General features: G+C 44.0%; 1 protein-coding gene and 1 long non-coding RNA gene across 7 annotated transcripts in view; one reads left to right on the plus strand and one right to left on the minus strand.

The window, feature by feature from the left end:
* Window positions 1-21313, plus strand: part of dscama (Down syndrome cell adhesion molecule a) — a 58984-nt gene that overhangs the window by 17997 nt on the left and 19674 nt on the right. For 4 of the 6 annotated variants that reach the window (XM_081702098.1, XM_081702096.1, XM_027015457.3 and 1 more), the window contains 8 exons: window positions 14697-14843; window positions 14969-15247; window positions 15776-16051; window positions 16517-16813; window positions 17777-18052; window positions 18447-18725; window positions 18812-18931; window positions 19045-19224. In XM_081702098.1, coding sequence (XP_081558224.1) covers window positions 14697-14843; window positions 14969-15247; window positions 15776-16051; window positions 16517-16813; window positions 17777-18052; window positions 18447-18725; window positions 18812-18931; window positions 19045-19224 — 1854 coding nt within the window. Of the gene's footprint in view, window positions 1-5942; window positions 7892-13076; window positions 13688-14696; window positions 14844-14968; window positions 15248-15775; window positions 16052-16516; window positions 16814-17776; window positions 18053-18446; window positions 18726-18811; window positions 18932-19044; window positions 19225-21313 lie in introns of those variants that run through there. The other 2 variants (XM_081702099.1, XM_081702101.1) reach the window with 2 other exon arrangements.
* LOC113580733 (uncharacterized) overlaps window positions 1-21313 on the minus strand; it is a 36826-nt gene that overhangs the window by 5636 nt on the left and 9877 nt on the right. The gene's annotated exons all lie outside the window — the stretch shown is intronic.

Raw genomic sequence — 21313 nt, forward strand, 5'->3', positions numbered from 1 at the left:
AAATGGAGGACATGTCATGTGACCATGTGCAGCCATCTTCTCTGTGAGCGGTCAGATTAAATGGATGATGAACTGGAGCATGCAACAGTCATGACCAGTAGTATTTGATGATTAAATATATAATGTTTTTGTAGTTTATATTACAAGGAACTAACTTACCAGTCAACATTTAAGTCACATGTAAGAATTTTAATTATTTAAAATTTGAATGCTTTCCTTTTCAAAGGCTTATGACCTGAGTGAGAAACTGAACAACAGTAATGCTTGTGATTGTTAACTAATATAAACAAATTCTAAATCAATTATTGACACTCCTAAATAATGATACTGTTATATACCCAATTATTGATACTGCTATTCCAAATCATCTAATCATTTTATTCGTTTAAAAAAAAATGTTTAATTTAGTTTTTCTTCTGTAGAATTCCTGTTTATCTATTTATCAACCACTGCAAACTTTCAGCAGTGTGGTCCACACTGATGACTCAAAACTGGAACACCATAGGTTCCACATTAAATAATGTTAATGTTAATTTTACCAGTAAAAAGCATTAGAAAGAGATAATTTATGAAGATAAAGTACTGTGATGCTGTCTCCTTCCTAAATTAATGTAGATTGAGTGATTACTATTTCTTGTTGATCATCTTTTGTCTGGTTGGTCTTTCTTTGACAAGTTTTCACTTGACAAAGAGCTACAGAGACCTACAGAGGGTTGATGTAATGAACTGTGAGATGTAAGGCATAAGTTTGCCACTTAATTTTTTTTTCTAGTGGAAATACTAAACACTAAAACTTGTAGATATAAATTCTTTAGCCAAATGTTAGCAAGTGATCGAAGCCCAGACCGGAAAAAAAAAAGTTTTATTTGCTTGGATTTCTTTGGCCCTGCGTCTAGCAGATGGGTCCTGAAGGATTAAGTGTTCTAATGGGGGGGGGGGGGGGGGTTGGGTGGAGGAGGTTGCGGCTTCATCGAGCAGCAGTCCTAACCCTATGACTCTAACCATGCCTGTGACCCAGCAAACCTTAGACCACTCATGGCTATGCAAGAAACAAGCAAAGCAGCCAGCAACATGATCCGGAATTATATGAGATAACCTCTATTGGATAATCTGCAGCAGAGCATACGTGTTAGGACAGAGATGGGAGTCGCGAGATGTGGAGAGGGTCTTGTCTCAGTTTCTTCTGACAGTGGCTGAACTTTAAAAAATGTGACACTTAACCAGGAAAAACAGGGCATAAAAACACGACCAGGATCTCAAAATAACCTAATGGGCCATATCTGCCACAGAATGGTTATAGAAAAACACAGCATTTAAGAGAACACTATGCAACGGAGCTGGTCAGTCTTTGCCTGTCAAGAGCCAGTTCCTGTTGAATTCCCATCCTGCCTTTATGAAGGAGTCAGGTTTGATGACACAGTGGCCAGTCAGTTTAATTAATTGCTCACTGCTTAAAAAATCCTAGACTGCTTTGTATCCTAGGGCCAGAGTATTGGGGCTTTGAACTGATGCTGGTGGTTTGCTATATGATATAACAGTCTATACATTTTTGTATGGCCACTTACGCTCGCGAGACAGTGGCTTTTTCTGTGTCTACTGTCCTGCTGTTGGTTCCTGTCTAACAAACGGGAAATAGCCTCCTTAGAGTAAACCCAGAGCCCACTCAATGATGGACCATCCACAGTAATTAAAGAGGCCACGCTGAGACAGCTATTGCTAGCGTGTGGTAATCTGTATGGCATATGGACACAGTAGAATTAACATGGAGGAGCAAAAAAAAATTAAAAAATGAAGCAAAAGGACTAGGTGAAAGCAGGCAGCAGCTTAGGAGCAAATATTTGGGTAAGTGGGAGTCTTATTCTGCTGACCCATCAGTGGCTTTGCTCAAGCAGAGAAGCTTTGGGCAGCATTTTCGCTTACGTCTTGGCTGCCCTGGAACTAAAGCCAAATGTGCCGAACAGCTGAAGACCAGGAGCTTGCTGGCACATTATTCCACTGCTTAACAAACCACATCGGGTTAAACTGGCCGGCAGAGAAATTCGGCAACTGCTTCACTGGAGATAGGTAGCAGAACTTTGACTTGTCAGTGAGTCAGAGCATCTTAAGAACCCTGGTGCAGCAGACCTGATAAATTGGCCTTCAAAATGACACAACGGGAAGAGTCCAGTAGCTGAAAGTAGGTAGCTTGATTATGCCACTAGCCAGTCTGATCATGTCACTAGCCAGCAGTTAGTTAGGTTATTAATGTGTATTGGAGTTGGAATTTAATGGGTGCCTTCGGTCTGAAGTTCTGACTGATTAAGCCATCTGAAACCTTCAATACCTTTTCACCCTTTTCCTCCCAGAGCCTTTTTAAATAAGTGCAATTTTTCTCTAAACATACGCAGCGCTGTAATTAGACCAGTGTCTCCTGAGCCTCGTTAACATTGCCAAACATTTAAGTGCATGATATTAACAAGACAAGTGAAATTTTAAATGAGTGACGTTTAAAAAGGGCAAACTCTAAAGACCCTTCGCTAACCCCCCTGAACACTTTCTCAAAAGCTCATTAATTTAAAAAAAAATATCCTGTAATGCATACACACATTATTTTTGCATCTGTTTACTCGTTAAAAGACTACAGAAGGAAGTCTCTCTTTCCGGTGTTAAAAGTTGTCACAAGTGCATTTATAAATTACTTAAAATTGTTTGGTGATATGAAAGTCCAAGCAGAGTGTGCAGAAAAATTCCCCTTCAATACCTTTCTTTCTTTATTCATTAACGGCTATTATACTACAGCAGGAGTGTTCCGATCTCGCAGCTGGCATGGCAGGATTGATGAAAGCTTGCTAGACCTTCATCAAAACGTGCAGGCCTCCAGAGAGCACACGCAGCCCCGCAGCTCTGCAGTAATTAATGGGGAAGACCAGAGTGGCAGGGTGCAGTTAGATGTAGTTTTAAAAATTGTTCTAATTAAAAATAATAACAAAAGAAGGAGCAGCTACTCCCCAGAGTCTGCTGACTCCCTGTTCGTGGGTTTCGCATATGACCGCTGTCGCTATTTAAATGTCTGTCATGGGCTCTGAAAGGACAGCTACGACACGGGTTCGTCTCATATAAAGACAACTTCGAAGCGCCTCAGGATACGAACAGATGGAGGTGTTTAGAGAACGCACCGCCCCTATCTTCCTTGTCTCCCCTACACACACACACACACACACACACACACACACGCGCGCCCAGCACGGTGCTCTGCTAACCTGTCACTCGTCATCACGGTGCAGAAGAGGTACCATATGCCCTGCGCTCCAAAAACCCTCCTCCATGACATCAAAGTCAGCATGTCTAGGGACTGAAGGACTTGCTTCCTCTTTTTTTTTTTTCCCTACGCTTGTGTTGTCACTAAATGCGGGACGTTGTCATTATCAAAGATCTGTTAGACGCCCTGGTGTCACATGGAGCTCGTTGTCATGGCGTTGGAGGGGAGTGACATGGTGTGCCGTTGACTCAGCAAAACTCGCTGGGCTCGTGACTTTATTAGACTGACTAGGCGGGTGCAGACCACTGCTGTGCTCATATCTGACAGTGACTGAAGATGAAATCATAAAAGGGTTTGAATGTAGTTTGATAGCTCAAATGAACCAAAAGGCAAGATGCTCAATTGTTTATCTAACCTAATTAGTGGCCAAAGTGGAGTGCTGGAACACTTTAAATGTGACTGTGGATTTATTCTCCCATTTGTCCTTGTGTAGAGGACACCACCTGGATGGGTTTGCTAGGTCAACATGTTGATGCACTGTAAGGTCATCCACTCCACAGGGGCCAGTAGCATCACACTCGGCTACCCCCATCGTTAAGATTTTGTTGTCCATCTGTTTCTCTCTGGGCTTCTGCCGACCCTAAAGGTTAGTCAGGTAACACCCACAAAGGCATGTAAAATTAAATCATAACACCTCTCCCCTTGAGCTGAGACAGGGGGATGATGTTAAAAGAAAGATTATCTCTTGATAGAGTGGTTGGTGCCATGTGTGTGTCAGAAGGTGTCCATAGATAAAAAAAAGTTACTGAAGGCAGCAGTTTGTCAGTGTAAGAAGTCTAATGTGCCTTTAATTCCCTTCAAATGCATGTTAAAGGTAACCAAGTGCTCTTTTCTCAAACAAGACTTTTTTTTCTACCTTTACTGTATCTGTAAATTCATCCTTGTATGTCATCCTTGGTGTTTTGTAATAGAAGCATTTACATTTTTACATTTACATTTATGGCATTTAGCAGACACCCTTATCCAGAGCAACTTACAAAAGTGCTTTGTCGGTTACTCATAGAATAGATCCAAGTACAGTACAGTAGGTTAGAGTCCAGCATACCAATGAACTAGAATACTGTAGAATACAGGGATGAATGCTAATAGATAGAAGTACAAAGTACATAAGGTCCATCTTAAACAATGATAAGTGCTATAAACAATAAGTGATAGAGTTTGTTAAACAAGAAAATAATAAACAATACCCTACAATAAGTACAATAAGTACATTGTACATTAATGTACTGTAATAATGTAATGTAATAAGTACATTATTGTACAATAAGTACAATAAGTCAATAAGGGAGCAGGGTCAGTGGTCATTTAAATATTCTGCATATAGATGGGTCTTCAGTCTGCGTTTGAAGACTGCAAGGGACTCTGCTGTCCGGACAGCAAGTGGGAGTTCATTCCACAATTTTGGAGCCAGGACAGAAAATAGTCTCGATGCTTGTCGTCCATGAGACCTGAAGCATGATATTTCAAGCCGAGCCGCACTTGAGGTTCGAAGTACTCGAGGTACAGATCGGGCAGCAATTTGTTTATAACAGAAATGTCAATTAATATTGTGGCATTTTTTTACTAGATTATTGTTAGAAGGATGCAATGCCATATATGAGCTCTCCTCTAAATGTGGCTTCCTGCATGAGATGGGTAGAATACACACATCTGCTTTTGCTGTTAAATATAGATCCTTCTCACAGGGAAATTAGGGTGCTTTCCATATGTACTGTGTATGGCATTATTTGTGATGTGATTCTGCAGCCATCTGTGAAACGCTAACCAATGGAAACGTCCTCCAATAATTAGGAACATTCAGGAGAGTTGCTGTACGCTACGCTTGCTCTACTGATTCCACATTCCACACTCTAAAAATGTTTTCCTTACGTCCACATTAAATATATAGCTGGGGTGTGTGTGTGTGTATGTGTGTGTGTGTGTGTGTGTGTGTGTGTGTGTGTGTGTGTCTATATATATATATATATATATATATATATATATATATATATATATATATATATATATATATATATATATATATATATATAATTTTTTTCCCACCTCTGTGGTGAGACAAAAAATTCTAATTCTTAACTCAGGCAATGAGTGGGCAGGGAAGCCAGTTGTGTAGGATTTCCAGGTGACTGGATTGTGATGAAGCCACTGCCGAGAAGCTGTCGTCGTCGGTGCAGGCGCCCAAAAGGGCCTCTTTTGTCTGAGCTCCCACTTCTGTGAGCCCGAGGCAAGGAGAGTGTCTCGCTACAGCAGCAGCCCACTGACACATCCCTCTAATATGCCTGCTGCTCTCGCCGGAGGCCCCCCACCCACACCCCACCCTGCTGCCCTCCACCGCCACCCACCCCCCCCCCCCCCCCCCGCACCGCTAATGTCACAGCCCCAGAGTCACTCGCCCAGTTGCCACAGTAACCAACTCACCTTCCTCCTCTTGTCACATCACACCTAAAGAAAAGATTATGTCTTCCAGAGAGAGAGAGAGAGAGTGGGAGAGAGAGAGTGGGAGAGGGAGAGAGAGAGAGTGGGAGAGGGAGAGAGAGAGACAGGGAGAGAGAGAGAGAGAGAGAGAGAGAGAGAGAGAGAGAGAGAGAGTGGGAGAGGGAGAGAGAGAGAGAGAGAGAGAGTGGGAGAGGGAGAGAGAGAGTGGGAGCGGGAGAGAGAGAGAGAGTGGGAGAGGGAGAGAGAGAGACAGAGAGAGAGATAGAGAGAGGGAGGGAGGGAGAGAGAGAGAGAGAGAGAGAGATAGAGAGAGAGCGACAAGGTGAGAATGTAGACTTTCAAGAAGGGAAAAAGGCATGTCTCATAAATGGCAAATAGCTGTTTCACCTTTTTTTCCCCCTTCTTGCTTTTCCTCCGCCTTTTTAATTCAATACATGTTGGGAAAAGAACAGCTGTCAAGGGGGAGAGAGAGAAAGAGATGGAGGATGAAGAGAGGGGGACTGCAGCGTGCGGAGAGGGGGAGAAAGCAGGAAAGAGAGGGGGAGGGGAAGCAAGGATGAGGTGGGTGTTTCTGAAATGACAACCCTACTTTTGCAAATTTGCAAGCTTCACAGGACAGCCATATTCTGATTCTGCACCCTTCCAGACTCTCTCTCTCTCTCTCTCTCTCTCTCTCTCTCTCTCTCTCTCTCTCTCTCTCTCTCTCTCTCTCTCTCTCTCTCTCTCTGCCCTGTCTACCAGTCAGTACAGCAGGGAGCCTGCACAAAGGAAACCCAGGCTTTTGGCACCTGGGCGTTTAACCTGCATTTTACCGCATGTGCTGACAAGCAATTATGCTATAACTAAGGGCTAATTAGCATGGACAGCAAAGCAGCTGGAAGTGGAATAAGTGATCATTTTACTGCAAAACGAGAGAAGAAATTGTGTGTGTGTGTATATACATACATACACACACACACACACACACACACACACACACACACACATATATCAGGTGAAGTTACTGCAGGTGAGATGCACATTTATAAATACAGACCAGCCTTCTTTTTTTTTTTACATGTTTTACATTAAAAAAATAAGCTTATAGGATGTTCAAAATGTATAAATGTGCATCTCATCTGCAGTAACATCATCTGATCTTTATATTCAGAAATAATATTGCCGCTTACATTTCCCTTTTGGGAAACGCTGAAATGGTAAACATGTATGCATTTTTGCCTGTAGGCAAACAAGGATGAACAAAAAAAGAATGTAGTTTATTTTCCAGGAAAGACCTGAATAGAGGGAGGCAAACCATCCAGGCCACAAAGGGTAACGGAGTAATTGTCTGTCACCACGGTAACATTCGATTCACATTGTTCAGACAGAGCAGCTGCCAGCAACACCATTAATACCTAACCCTGAAAAGAGTGAGAGAGTGCGAGTATGTGTGCGAGAGAGAAGGAAAAAACTCCATCTTTTACTACCTCAGTTGGCGTGGTATTTAACATGATGAAATTGGGCGGTGGTAAAGATCCCGATGGACTGCACACAGACAGCATTTTTAGACTGCCGGTGGTTGGTTAAAGTTTTCTTTCTATAAATGATGTTTTGGTGATCTGTCTTCTTTTTTTGGTGATCTGTGGACATATTCACATGTGCATTCCATCGAAAAACATTTCAGATTTAGGTCTCCCTCAAACAGCTGGCCAGCAAACGCGTCTGATTCAGCAGCCGTGCACCGCTCTTGTTGGGGGTGTCCAGTATGTTAACAGGGCTGCTTTGCAGGGCCAGTGGGCTGCATGTTGACATAGAAAAGTACTGTCCTGGATTCCCAGGACAAACACTGCCGTCTGGTCCCGTTCAGAGTGATGGAGATGGGAATTCTGACGCCCGTCACAGGGGGAAAGCACAGCATCACTGGCGCAATTAAAACGTCAGCATAATTGACGGCACACCATCGCACTGGAGCTCTCCGAGGGCCCGCGCAGGAGCATTCGCGAATGAACCCAGCTGTTAAATATCCATTTCACGGACACTCACACGTGCTGACGGAGCTGTAGACGTCGAGGTAAACCCCCGAAAAGGCACACGCGAGTGCTTCAGCACGTCCGTCTGAGACTCTAAGTCGGTTTGCCCTCACGGACAGCAGCTACTGAAGCTGACCTAAACTGAACTGTAAGTGAAACAAAACCTGTGATTGTGTCCCCCCTCCCTAAACCCCATCCCCCCGACATGTTCCGCTTCACGGCCCTGCCACTCTCTTGTTGCAAGCACAGCCCGGTGACTGCCGAGTAGTTTCATAAAAGATTAAGTAGATCTAATTTAGCAGATGAGCTCGCGTTCACAACACCTCTACCTTCAGCTCCTTTAAGTGACCCAAGAGGCTGAGTGGAGGGGTGAGCAATAAGAATGCTTGCGCTCTCTCTCTCCCTCTCTCTCTATCTCTCTCTCTCTCTCTCACTCTCTCTCTCCCCCTCTCTCTCTCCCTCGCTCTCTTTCTCTCTCTCTCTCCCTCTCTCTATCTCTCTCTCTCTCACTCTCTCTCTCCCTCTCACTATCTCTCTCTCCCTGCTCTCTCGCTCTCTCTCTCTCTCTCTCTCTCTCTCACTCTCTCCCTGTTTCTCCCTTTTTCTCTCTCTGAATATTTAATGCTGTTGAATTATCGAGCCCCTCAATCATAATGAATGAAAATCAGACAATTAAAGCAGAGGACCTCTGAGTGACGTCATCGGGCTCTCAGCAGAGGGCTGAAATAATTTGAAGCAGCGCATTCACATGATGATCTGACCCTACCCTCGCGTCTTTGGCGCAGACAGCTGACTGACTCGGGCTTCATGAGGGTTTGCCAGACGTCAGCTATCAAGGGCCTTGCAGGCACTAATATCAGCCATCTGCTGACGGGGGTTCAAGTTTGTCACTGACAACATCAAATGATTGTTTTCTGGTGGGAAAAAAAGTAAAGCTTTGTAAAGCTTTTTTTTTTCCTGTTGTTCAAGTTGAAGGTGAGTCGTTTCTGAACTGGTATTTGTTCAAAGAGAAGAATGATAAGAAAAGGTGACAATCGAAATGGAGACTAAAATATGACAGGAAGAAATAGTCACTTTAGACCTGATGAACTCCAAAATAATCCGAGATTAAAATTTAAATCTACGCTTCAGCATGCCACTACAGAACTTAAATATTAGTAAATACAATCTGACGATGCGGCATGATGCAACTAAGTTAAATTTACTCGGCCAAGTACAGCATAGTAGCCTCATGCTAGGTCGATCGCCATGATGTCAAAATGTTACTGTACTATACATTTGAACAGGTTGCCTTATGACAGACCCAGTAAATTCTCAGTCACATTCATATGGTGTGCCTGTTTGTGTGTGAGTGTGTACATACAGTAGCAGCAGGACAAACGATGTTGCCCTGACAACAGCGGCAGCTGTCAACATCTCACTCTCTAATGGTGACAAATAGTACTTATTACATCCGTGTTAATTTTGTCCCATCTCTGAGATGGAGACACTGATCTCACACTGATCAGACCGAGTCGTAGTAATTACTGAGAACAGACCTCATTTCAACCACTTATCCTGCATATTCCCCATTCTCCACTGCCCTAAAGGCGCAACAAAATGTATTTGCTGTGCAATGTTGTGTTTACTTGACTTCATTCTATCTGCAGTTTTTATGTTTTTTTGTTTGTTTGTTTTGTTTTGGCTTGATCTTTATATAAGTGTTTAATTTCAAGTCCAGAGACAATGCAGCTTTTTTTTGTGTTTGACACCAATGAACTATAAAGAAGGGGGGGGCAAAAAATTCATGATGGAGGAATCTATATTTAATCCAGCAGTAATAGTGCAGGGAGGTGACAAATGTTCCTGATGGTTAAGCTAAGTGAGTTGGGGGTGAGCGCACCATGCTCTGTGATTAGAGATGAGTGGAGCTATCTGCACAGAGAATAGGAGAGAGAATATGAGGGAGAGCAAGAGAATGTGTGTGTGTGTGTGTGTGTGTGTGTGTGAGAGAGAGAGAGAGAGAGAGAGAGAGAGAGAGAGAGAGAGAGAGAGAGAGAGAGAGAGAAAGAGAAAGAGAAAGAGATGGAGAGAGCAGTAATTCCAGCCTATGTTCCAGTCTGTGGAGAGAAAATGTGATTTTGCGTGGGGGGAGAGCATGTGTGGGTGGTTGAGCCTGTGAGGTGCTAGGGTTACCACTGCAGCATATGCCTGGATTTACACTGCTGCTGTGATGGAGAGCTCTCCAATGACCAAATACACTTCCACCCATGCCAAGATTATCATTAAAAGCAAAAATCTATTAGCACTGGGAAAATTCCTTATTAATACACTAATCTGTACATTTCAAGTTAAAACTCTGAGTTTTCTAACAGACAGGTAACGTGCATATTGTGTTGAGTTGTCACTAATAGTGGTCAACCTAGTAAACATTAGCCTGGCAGGCTGCCGTGATTTCCATCTGGGCCTTGTTTTCTGAACCACTGGACAATGTAGGACCTAAAGATGACTCCTCGCCTAGAATGAGGTTTTGAAATCCCACGGCTATGAAAAGCGGTTAGAGGCAGCTCTCAGCAGTGGGTCAACAGCATGCTAATTACCCGCTGCATCTCTCTTGGAGAGCGGCAGAGGTGCCTCTGCTTAGGTGGCACCTGCATTGGGTAGCAGGACGAGCACAGGTAGGCGGGAGGGGCGGATGAGGGTCATCGCAATTCCTACGGTGTCGCTGCAGGTGGCCGAGGGTCACCGCTGCTTCAGGCCCAAACGCCGGACCACAAGCATGTCCAAAGCCGTGCAAGCTGCCTAAGCTTCCAAAAGCTCAGAATTCAATAAATACCCACACGGTGCCTGCAATGGACACTGCTTCTGTAACCACAGGACATTAACAAACAGGTGTTCCATACCACTAGTCTTCTCTCTTTCTGTTTCTATAGATATTTTGTGAATTTGCAGTTTTGCATTTCAATGCACTTCATTGCATTTACTCCATAATACAATAACACTGACTCCTCACTGACATCTGTAGAACATGGATGCGTTCAGGTCTCTGCCTTAAACTGAGAGTTTGGGACAGAGCCGGTGCAATTTCCAATGCTTCCCTGATTTCCTCATTACAGGCGTATAAATTGACTTGTTTCATTCTTCAGCAGAAGCTAACCCGGTTCCCAGGATGCCGCGTGCCATGCAGGCACACCTGGCAACAGCATCCGTGTTTTCACACGGTGATTAACGAAAGACAATTCCCGTGCTGCCGTACTTATTCTGGACAGTGGTGCCCTTTGACATCACCACGAACACTTCCCAGAGAGCAATTTCAGACTGCATTGTGCAGTCCCATCTGCAACACTTTTAAAGTCGTCAGGCTATTTGTTATTTACTATTGGTTTTTTTGTTTGTTTGTTTTTTAAATCTCAAATCGAATTTCCATGTAATGTGTGTGGAACTCTATTACCTCCCAGCCAATGCTGCAGTATAAATCTGTGAGGTGAATACAAAATATGTGTGTGCCTTTTAGATTTTATGAAAATGAAGTCAGACCCTTCACCCATTGAGAGCAGTTGGGAGGTCAGACTTCCTCAAGCACCATTTGGGACTTGCCTAACAGCGCATTTGGGGTGTTTCAGAAAATAATGGGCCTACAACTAGGCTGTGAAGTGAATTAGCATATGAGAATCAGACTGTGTACACTAACTGGGTCCCAGAGCTGCGCTTTAATATCTCCATCAGTGACAGTCTCAAGCAGCAGTTAGTTACAGCAGCCAGCCAGAAGCAGACTTTAGAAAAGTGAATTCTCTTTCTCACCATACTCGACCCAAAATGTCCTCATTTCTTTGGTTTATTTCATGTCTGCAAAAATGTAAAAAATAAAATAAAATTGGGCTATATCAATGAAACAGTTTTAGCTACACTACTGCTGTGTTCAAAAACTGTAGTATTATGGGCTGTAATTTGTAATTGAAGTATTTATGGCCATAGCAGCCTTTCCCCAGGAGTGATGCCAGCGAAAAAAAGCGAATAAACTGTGAGCACGTGCAAGCCAAGGGCACTGGAGTAAGCTACACATAGCCATGTGCCAGCACCATCAGTGCAGTGTGAGTCGCCAGCCACACCCTCAGTGATGCAGGGGACCGACTGATCATATGTGCGTGTGTGTGTGTCTTTGGACCAGCACAACGCAGTTCCATGTTCCCAAGCCCCCTGCTGATGCTGTTTATTATTGAGGCTTTCTCTGCATCCCTGTCAGTTTGCATACTGTAGACGGCCTGTCAGGTTCAGGGCTTGTGTAGAGGAGCTCACAAGATCGTTATTATTGACCACACTTCAGTGTTCCCCGAGTGTGCTGCACAGACACGCTCCCTAATAACCCACCCCCCACCCCCCCCACCCGACATGCGGTGCAGAGGCGGACACGAACAAACATGTGCATGCAAACGCCCACACGGGTGTGCGTAAACCATGCACAGGGCACACACACACCATCAAACCAATTAACTGTTTTAAACAGCACACTCCCTGAAGGGACACTGTTAAAGCCGGGAAGCTGTGTAGTTGATGTTGACTGCACTCAATGCTGGCTCTCATTACAGCATTATAACTACACTGAGCTCAATTTTCCTGTATGACTTGACAGAATACTTGGAAGACTCACCTAAGGACTGCAGGTATAAAATGTTCCAGAAACACAGAAAGCGAGAGCAGGCATCCAGAAGGAAAAATGTTTCTCTTTTCTAAAGAGGAGGTCACTTTCTTATCTTATTCATGTAGCTAACTATGTAGCTATGAGCAAATCTGTAATATGTGTCCTAAAAGCACGAAGATAAAATGTCACTTCCTTCAAAGGCACACCCATCAAGATGGAAAATATTATATGTCTGTGGAGCCACTTTAAATAAATAAGACAATATCTTTTCAAAAACCCAGTTGTATAATTGGTTGTTTTCATATGCTACAGGCAATGTGCTTTAGACTGATCCAACTCAACTATTTAGCCCATTAACAGGAGTTCATTTTTGTCTTAGGAAACATACTGACAAGTGTACCTTCAAAAAGGAGGCACCCAAGGGACCATATGCTGTATTTTTACACATCGCGTGGGCAAAGACACTGAGCGTGGGATAAGTGCCCATGCTCAGTGGAAGAAGAAAGGTCTGGATGAGTATTGTAGAGAAACTCCCAGAGGGTCAGGGAGAAACAGCATGAGGCTTTGGGTGTTGAATAATTTATAAAAACAGAGGAGAGGGGAGAAGAGGAGAGGAGAGAAGAAAGGAGGAGAGGAGAGGAGAGGAGAGAAGAAAGGAGGAGAGGAGAGGAGAGAAGAGAGGAGGAGAGGAGAGGAGAGGAGAGAAGAAGGGGGTTATTGCTCAACAGATTTTCTAGGAGACTGTCAAACAATCAAGCAATAACCTGACATTCCGTGCCAGAACAATTCAGAGGCTCCTGATATCAGATTAGTGAAACTGGGCCATGCGGCTCCGTAGTCTCCGCCTGGGTAAATGCAGTCACGCCCCATGGTGTGTCTTTCATTTCACGCTTTCCCACACAACACAACCCTGAACGCTGGCGAATGGTGGAGCACCAAATAACCCTGGCTGCCTTTTAAGTCTCTTACACAAATAAGCGAAAGCGACCCAAGGAAGGACACGGTGCGGAGATCACCTCGCCTGAAGGATGTTTTCGCCTGCGGTTTTCCAGGGCAGGCATGTGATGTGATGTGTGCTCAGTGGTTTTTCCCTCCTTCTGGTCGTAAATAATGTGATGCCCTAACGAAACCACACATCATTCGGAGAGGCTGCAAAAATACATACGCCCTTTCCAGACCTCTAGAAGTTAAGGTCACAGGTCAGCCCAGGGGAAGAGGAGCAAGGAAAGATGCACGGTAGCAGACGCTGGAATATTTCTACTCTCATATGAATTCTGTCCTTCACTGTGATCTCTGGAAAATTTGTTCTGACCTAATTGAACCTAAGTATGTTAAACATATATTGAACTGTATAAATATTTTTTATATTTAATCATTCTCTGACATTTTATGCTGTTTTCCTGTTCGTGGTGAAATTGTTAATCCCTATTTAGCCCAGTTCCCATACAGACATTAGTCTTCAACCACATGATCTCATAACATCTATATAAACCTCATAAGGTCTATACAAAATATTATTTGCAGACACACAAACACAAAATAAATACACACACACACACACACACACACACACACACACACACACACACACTTACAGACTCTTCCACTAATTGTATTTAGACCACAATCTGAAAATGCCTTAAGGATATCTAAGGATGTTTCTCTTATCCAACTGCATCAAGATGTACAATAGCAGCCTCTTCATTTCGGCCTTGCTTTTCTTTATTCCTCTCCATCCCGTCTGTTTTCCATTCGGTACTAATTCTTTCTTTTTATACATACATACATATCAAAGAGTAGCAGAGGGGTTTTTGTGGTAGGCACTGGAATACCCCTTATTGCAAGGCCTGAACTGAATCCCTAAGCATCAACCATGGTCTGTCAGAGGCAATCTTGTCCAAATTGCACTCTCAATCATTCCTGACTTGGACATAACCCCTCTGGGGGCCGGCTGAAGTATGTGGCGGCTGTGGGCCATATTATTCTTCATAAATGTTGACGACCTTACCGTACTGGGTTATCCCAGGAATTAGCACGTTATTACCACATGCAGAGTGAGCCACGGGCCATATCAGACCTGCACATGTTGACTGCGTACCTCTGTTCTGTGTGAATAGGTCCCCGGGGAGACTGCTGAGAAAATGAGCTTCTGTTAACTAGGGCTATAATCTCCCAGACATACAGGCACATCAGATTTATTTAGTGGAGACAGTAGTGAAATTAAATCTAGAGAAGCTCGTGCTCATTGACTTGCAGCCTGAGGAGTGGTGCGACGCACTGGCAGGGTGGTAACCAGCTCCGTTAACATCCATACATGTTGCTGTGTGCTTTTCAGGACCCAGATTCTCCAGGACATCGACGGGAGCTTTGTATATCCAGGACGTGCAGAAGGAAGATGAATTATTCAACTACCGTTGCATGACTAAGCACCGTTACACCTCCGAGACAAGACAAAGCAACAGCGCCCGCCTCTTCGTACCAGGTGAGAGGAAGTTAACCCCTCAAAGCAACCTGACTTCACTTTTATACCTAATCACCTTTTATATTATTATCATATTTTTATATTCAGTTTTTGCAAGCCAATGTCTATTTCTCATTTGCCATTAGACCCCACAAACTCAGCGCCCGTCATCCTCGATGGCTTCGAGAAGCGGGAAATCATGGCCACGAATAGGGTGGAACTCCCATGCAAAGCATCCGGGCACCCGGCACCCAAGTACCGCTGGCTCCGGGACAACCGGCCACTGGAGCCAGACACACGCTTCCAGCAGACAATGACCGGCCTGGTGATCGAGAACGCGCAGCCCAGTGACTCTGGCAACTATGTATGCGAGGTGTGGAACAGCTACGGCAACGCAGAGGTCATCGGTCGCCTTCTGGTCAAGGGTATGTACATATTTAGGTATTTGCTCCATTAAAACTATATGGTGAGAGCAAGTTTTTAAAAGAGCGATCAGTTATGCTTTCTATAATGTGCAGCTCACATGGATGCGGCCATGTTTAAAATAGACTTAGTACAGAATTTCTGACACATCGAGGACACTAGGTGTCAGTACAATGTCCGTTTCGTAATTTGAAGAATAATCACTGGGAAGAAATGACTTATAGACCAATTTGGAGAGGACGTCACGATGACGTCACTTGCAGATGCGCACACATTGTGGCGGCAGAAAAAAATCAGAATCTACGTGAGTGAAACGGGCAGAGAATGTCTTGTGCTGTTGGATGTCAGAATAGGAATCGAAAACAAATGATCTTCATTTTTATGGAATACTATCATCCAACACGTCCTCTGAGGTGTCAAACAAGGTTTTTCAAACATATCAAATTTGCTGAGGTCTCTTCACGTTAGTGTCACTGCTGGGTTTAATGTGATCCACCGCCCAACCAATTTGTTCCACTGTGCTCTTCCAGAGCCTCTGCGCGTGGTGGTCAGTCCCAGGAAGGTAAAGGGCAGCGTGGGCAGTCAGGTGTCCCTCACCTGCAGCGTCACCGGCTCCGATGAGTACGAGCTCTCCTGGTACCGCAACGGCGACAAGATCAACGCCGCCGTGAGTGTGCACATGAATGGCGTCAACAAGGAGAATTTGGTGATGGATGGCATGGCAAAGAGTGATGGAGGAGCGTACCAGTGCTTTGCCAGGAAAGGCAAACTCTCAGCTCAGGACTTTGTGCAAGTCATCCTAGAGGGTCAGTAAGTCTTCCGTTGTCTGTCAGGGTCAGTGTTTGAGACATTTCGGGTTAGTAAGTGTGAAACGTCCGTTAGTAAGTGTGAAACGTCCGTCCTTTGTCAGGATCAATGTCTGTGAAACTTTCAGTTCATTCTCAGAGTCAGTAAGTGTTCAAGTGAAACTTGAATTGTTTTGTTGTACTTTGAGAATTCCTTTGAATTCTGTGACTACCAGTGTTTGTTAGGTAACAGAACATGAAGGATACATGTTCAGGTAACCGTTATGGTACTGTGTTGAGTTTTTTCGAAGTTTGACTGTCATTAGACTTGTAATAATCAAAGCATACATATTTTATGGCAATGAAGCTGCATAACTGCAAAGCGGCGACAGTAAAATCATTCGCGTCGACATCACTCTCACAGAAAATGATAGCCATTAATCATGTCTTGTTTAAAGAATTTCTTGAACTGTTGCTTCTTCACAGACGGAACCCCCAAGATCCTGTCGGCCTTCAGTGAGAAAGTGGTCAGCCCCAACGAGGCTGTGTCCTTGTTGTGTCATGTGAAAGGCACCCCGCAGCCTGTGGTCACATGGACGCTGGACGACGACCTCGTGATGAAGGACAGCCGTCACCGGATGGGCCACAGCTTGACGGCTGACGGGAATGTCATCAGCTACCTGAACATCTCGCACACGCAGGTGCGCGACAGCGGCGTCTACCGCTGCACCTGCAACAACTCAGCGGGGACGGTCTCCTACCAGGCGCGAATAAACGTAAGAGGTGCTTGTCAGATCAGCTCTTCCAAAAACAAATTAATCATAATAATAAATAAATATAAAGCGCACACATATACGCATTCTCTTTGTTTGAAAATCATGCGTGCCTTTAAAATGTCAGAACAGAGGGATTGAATGAACTTCTTGGCCTATAGGGGTGATTCAGTCTCTCTACATGTTCGTTCTGTCACACTTTGTTTCTCCATCTCCCTTTTAACAGATCGCATGTTGGTTAATATACCAAGCTTTTCTTTCATTTGGCTGTGTTTTCCCCATGACCATTCACGTCTTAAAGACCCTTTATTTGATGGTTTATTTTTAGCATTGTGATCTATCCTTTGGACTCATGATAGTTTTAATTACAGATGTACACAGTGGCTTCAAGGCATGATTTTTGTAAACAATGCTGTCTGTTTTGATGACCGAACATAGCACTGGTGTTTTGCCCCCACTCTCGTCCCGCGCCTGGCTGTCACAGGCAGAGGAGTTCTGAAGATAAATCGCTGCCGTTCCAGAGAGGGGATAATCACCGTTTATCGCATCACTGGCCCCCCTAATAGTCGTGGATGTGATGTGTAATGTGATGCTCTATGCTTAGGTAGAGACGAAATCCACAGTCTAAATAAATAAAGGACATGGTCCCCTGCCCTGATGTGAAATGATGAGAAAATTTAGGTGGGGACATGCATATAATCTGGATAGTTTTTTATGAAGCGCACTTGTACTAAGATTAGATTTAAAAAGAGAGAATAGAGTTTAGTGAGGCTCCAAACACTGGTTTAGTGGGCCTTTGGGGTCCCACCAAAAGAGACGAAACATTGTTTTTTCATCTTTAACTTACAGCCATGACTTTCTTCATGTTTGACAAAAATGTAATGTTTTGAAAACTAATTTGGCTTTCGGATTTTCTCTCCACTTTCCAAAAATTCATTTTAAAGAGAGGTATTTCTCTTTTGTATCTTTAAAGGTCCTGCTGACATAAGACCAATGAAAAACCTCACAGCCATAGCTGGGCGGGACACGTACATCCACTGCCACGTCATTGGCTACCCATACTACTCCATCAAATGGTACAAAAATTCCAACCTGCTCCCGTTCAATGACAGACAGCGCGCGTTCGAGAACAACGGCACCCTGAAACTGCTGAACGTGCAGAAGGAGCTGGATGAAGGGGAGTACGCCTGCCACGTGCTCGTGCAGCCTCAGCTTTTCAAAAACCAGAGCGTCCATGTCACTGTGAAAGGTACGGGGCGCACAGGCAAAAACCTGTCGTCAAGCAGTCTCGAAGCATTATTGGTAAAACTAAAAAATATGTCACTCTTAAAAAGGAAATGAGGATGGAAAGAAACACAACACAGATTCTTTGCTTTAGTTCACATTGGTAATGTTTCTATCATTACTAATACTAAATGAAAGCAAATGGGCTAGCATGATCAAATATAACAAATAAAGAGTTACAACAAAGAGTGTTTACACTGTTTTTTGCATCGCGCAAGCTGACATTGCTAATGACTGCTAATCCTGACATTGCTAATGATTCTAAAATTGCTAACAATGAATGCAACCCAGTGGGGAGCAGAAAGCTAGCACCATGCCAGCACATGATTGAAAATTACTTTTTTGGGTTTCCTCCTCAGTGCCCCCCTTCATCCAGCCCTTTGAGTTCCCACGTTACTCCATTGGCCACCGTGTGTTCGTGCCCTGCGTGGTACGGTCAGGTGATCTGCCCATCTCAATCAACTGGGAGAAGGATGGAAAGCCTATCAATGCCAGCCTGGGCGTGACCATCGACAACATCGACTTCACCAGTTCCCTGCGCATCTCCAACCTGCAGCGCGTGCACAACGGCACGTACACATGCATCGCACGTAACGATGCTGCCGTTGTCAAGTATCAGAGCCAGCTCATCGTCAGGGGTAAGGAGGCACTGATTGGATGTCGATTGGATGTATGGCGATGGTGTGTCATGTCACTAAGCGAAACTTTTGCCTTCTGTGCATAGTTCCACCGAGATTCAAAGTCCAACCCAAAGACCAGGACGGGATTTATGGGAAAGCCGTGATCCTTAACTGTTCTGCAGATGGTGAACCCCGTCCAACAATAGAGTGGAAGTACTCTAAAGGTAACTGGGATTGGTCCGAAACAACTCAGCCTGCAGCTTAAAGACGAGGCCTCCACGAAAAGTTGGAGTGTCCCTTCGCATGCTCTGACCAAAACTCTGACCACGTTTGGCAGGTGCAGGCGTGCCACAGTTCCACCCAATTGCACTGAACTCAGGCTACCGGATCCAGATGCTGAGCAACGGCTCTCTACTCATAAAGCACGTTCTGGAGGAAGATGCTGGCTACTACCTCTGCAAGGTCAGCAATGACGTGGGAGCCGACGTCAGCAAGTCCATGTACCTCAACGTGAAGAGTAAGTCTGAGTTAACCATCCCCTGGCAAAAAAAGTACATATAAATAAACATTTTACATTTTGTAAACATAACTTTCTTTATTAGAAGTGCTTGTCTGCAAACACTTGTTTGTTTAACAGTAACCAAAGAGGGCAGGTCTTGTGGTTAATGATCCTGGTTGTGTTGGTGACCTTATGTTCAAAGGAACCTTTTGCTTGAACAGCTTTCCAGGAGTTTGTAGTGCTTTTTCTCAGAAGGTTAAATGAGGTCACTGTGTCAGAGTGGAGAGAAGCACCAGGTGTAGGTCAGCGCTGTTTAGATTCTGCCTCACTGAAGCTTTCCAAAGCAGGGTGTCTGCCCAAGCAAGGTGTCTCACAAGCAGGGTGTCTGCCCGAGAACCGCATGTCTATCTGCTGCCTAGCCAAAGACTCATCCCCCCCATTAAGCCTCCATCTCAAGCAGAAGCTGTCATGTGGAAAAGCTAGCTTTGAGGTAGCGTTAAAGCTGTGTGTGTGTGTGTGTGTGTGTGGGTGTGTGTGTTTGTGTGAGTGTGTGACTTTTTTCCCCATTTCCCTACAAAATTATTGCTATGAGAATTATTAAAAATAATACAGCATAAACATAACTGAGTGAAAGAAAGAAAGAGAAGCACACAGACAAATAAATGCAAAGTATTTCCTTTTATAACCCCATTAAATTGGCCAGTAAATATATTTTTTCTTTTTACTTATTTATTGGTTTCTAGAAATGCGCATGCAAAATTAATTATAATAATCCTTCAATTCCTAGTCATCCTTGCAATTTTTTTTCCAGAAATGTAGACATTTCCATTTCTGGTACTGTAGTGCAGAAGATTATTAATGGCAAGTATGTTTAGCCTATTTATTTTAAACAGTTATTAAAGAATTTTCATAATTTATCATAATATATCATCTTTTTAGATTTTTTCATTATTTAGTTTATTCAGTCTGGAAATTGTCATCTTTCATCTCTTACGTGTGTGTGATGTGATTATCGGTTCACTTAATGGGGAAAAAAAATGAGACAAAAAGGTTTATACAGTTGGAGTGTTATATGCTGGCAAAATTAGTACTGTTTTAATGTCCTTTTATGCCGTTAGTCCCTGTTGTCTGCCCCTTTTGCAGAGGCCATATTCACAGTTGATCCCACTCTGATGTCAGAGGGGCTTATTTCCATACACTGCCCTTATCAAGTCAAAGCAGAAGCTTCCCTGCAGAGGAGCTCTCTGTGTGTGCCAAATACAACCTCTCTCTCTCTCTCTCTCTCTTTCTCCCTCTCTCTCTTTCTCCCTCTCTCTCTTTCTCTCTCTTTCTCCCTCTCTCTCTTTCTCTCTCTTTTTCCCTCTCTCTCTCTCTCTCTCTCTCTCTCTTTCTCCCTCTCTCCTCTCTTTTTCTGCAATAATGCACACACACACACACGCACGCACGCACACTCACATCCTTCACCCGCTTTGCGTCCCCTTGCGTGATCGATCGGAGAGTCGGGAAAAATAATGTGGCGTGTGCGTGTCCCCGTGTGGCGTTTTGAGAGCTGAGCTCCGGTCCCCAAGGTGCCAGGCGGCTGTTTTGATTCACCGCGCTGCCGCCGTGGTAACCCGAGCCTCCCGAAGCGGCCCAGCTCCATGTCGGCTGTGATCCCTGTGTGTTTGCTTCAAATGAGACCCTCATTTAGCGCGAGAGAGACGGACAGCATCTCCGCCTTCAGGACAGAAATACACCAGCGCTTTACGGAGTTGTTCGCGTTTGTTGCCTGCATGAACACAGGACTCATTGACACAGATTGGTTTAAGTAATGTTATGAATGCTTCATACTGCTTCGGGTGGTTCTAAGTGGAATAAAGACTGCATATATTATGATAACCAAAACATGATAACAAACAAACAAACAAACAAAAAAAAGGTTTAATCCTAGTTACAGACACCTGCACCACTATTTTATAATCATCTTTCTAACATATTTTGGCTATAACACTTTTTATTCCCTGTGCTAGGCTAAAAAAATTTGGAAAAGTTCTTAAATCACTGTTAAATCAGTTTCCAATCACAGATTATCTTAACCCTGTGGATTAAATTACTTTGTTAGTTGTGA

This window comes from Electrophorus electricus, chromosome 19 (assembly GCF_041902795.1).
Source record: "Electrophorus electricus isolate QZ-2024a chromosome 19, ASM4190279v1, whole genome shotgun sequence".
NCBI lineage: Eukaryota > Metazoa > Chordata > Actinopteri > Gymnotiformes > Gymnotidae > Electrophorus > Electrophorus electricus.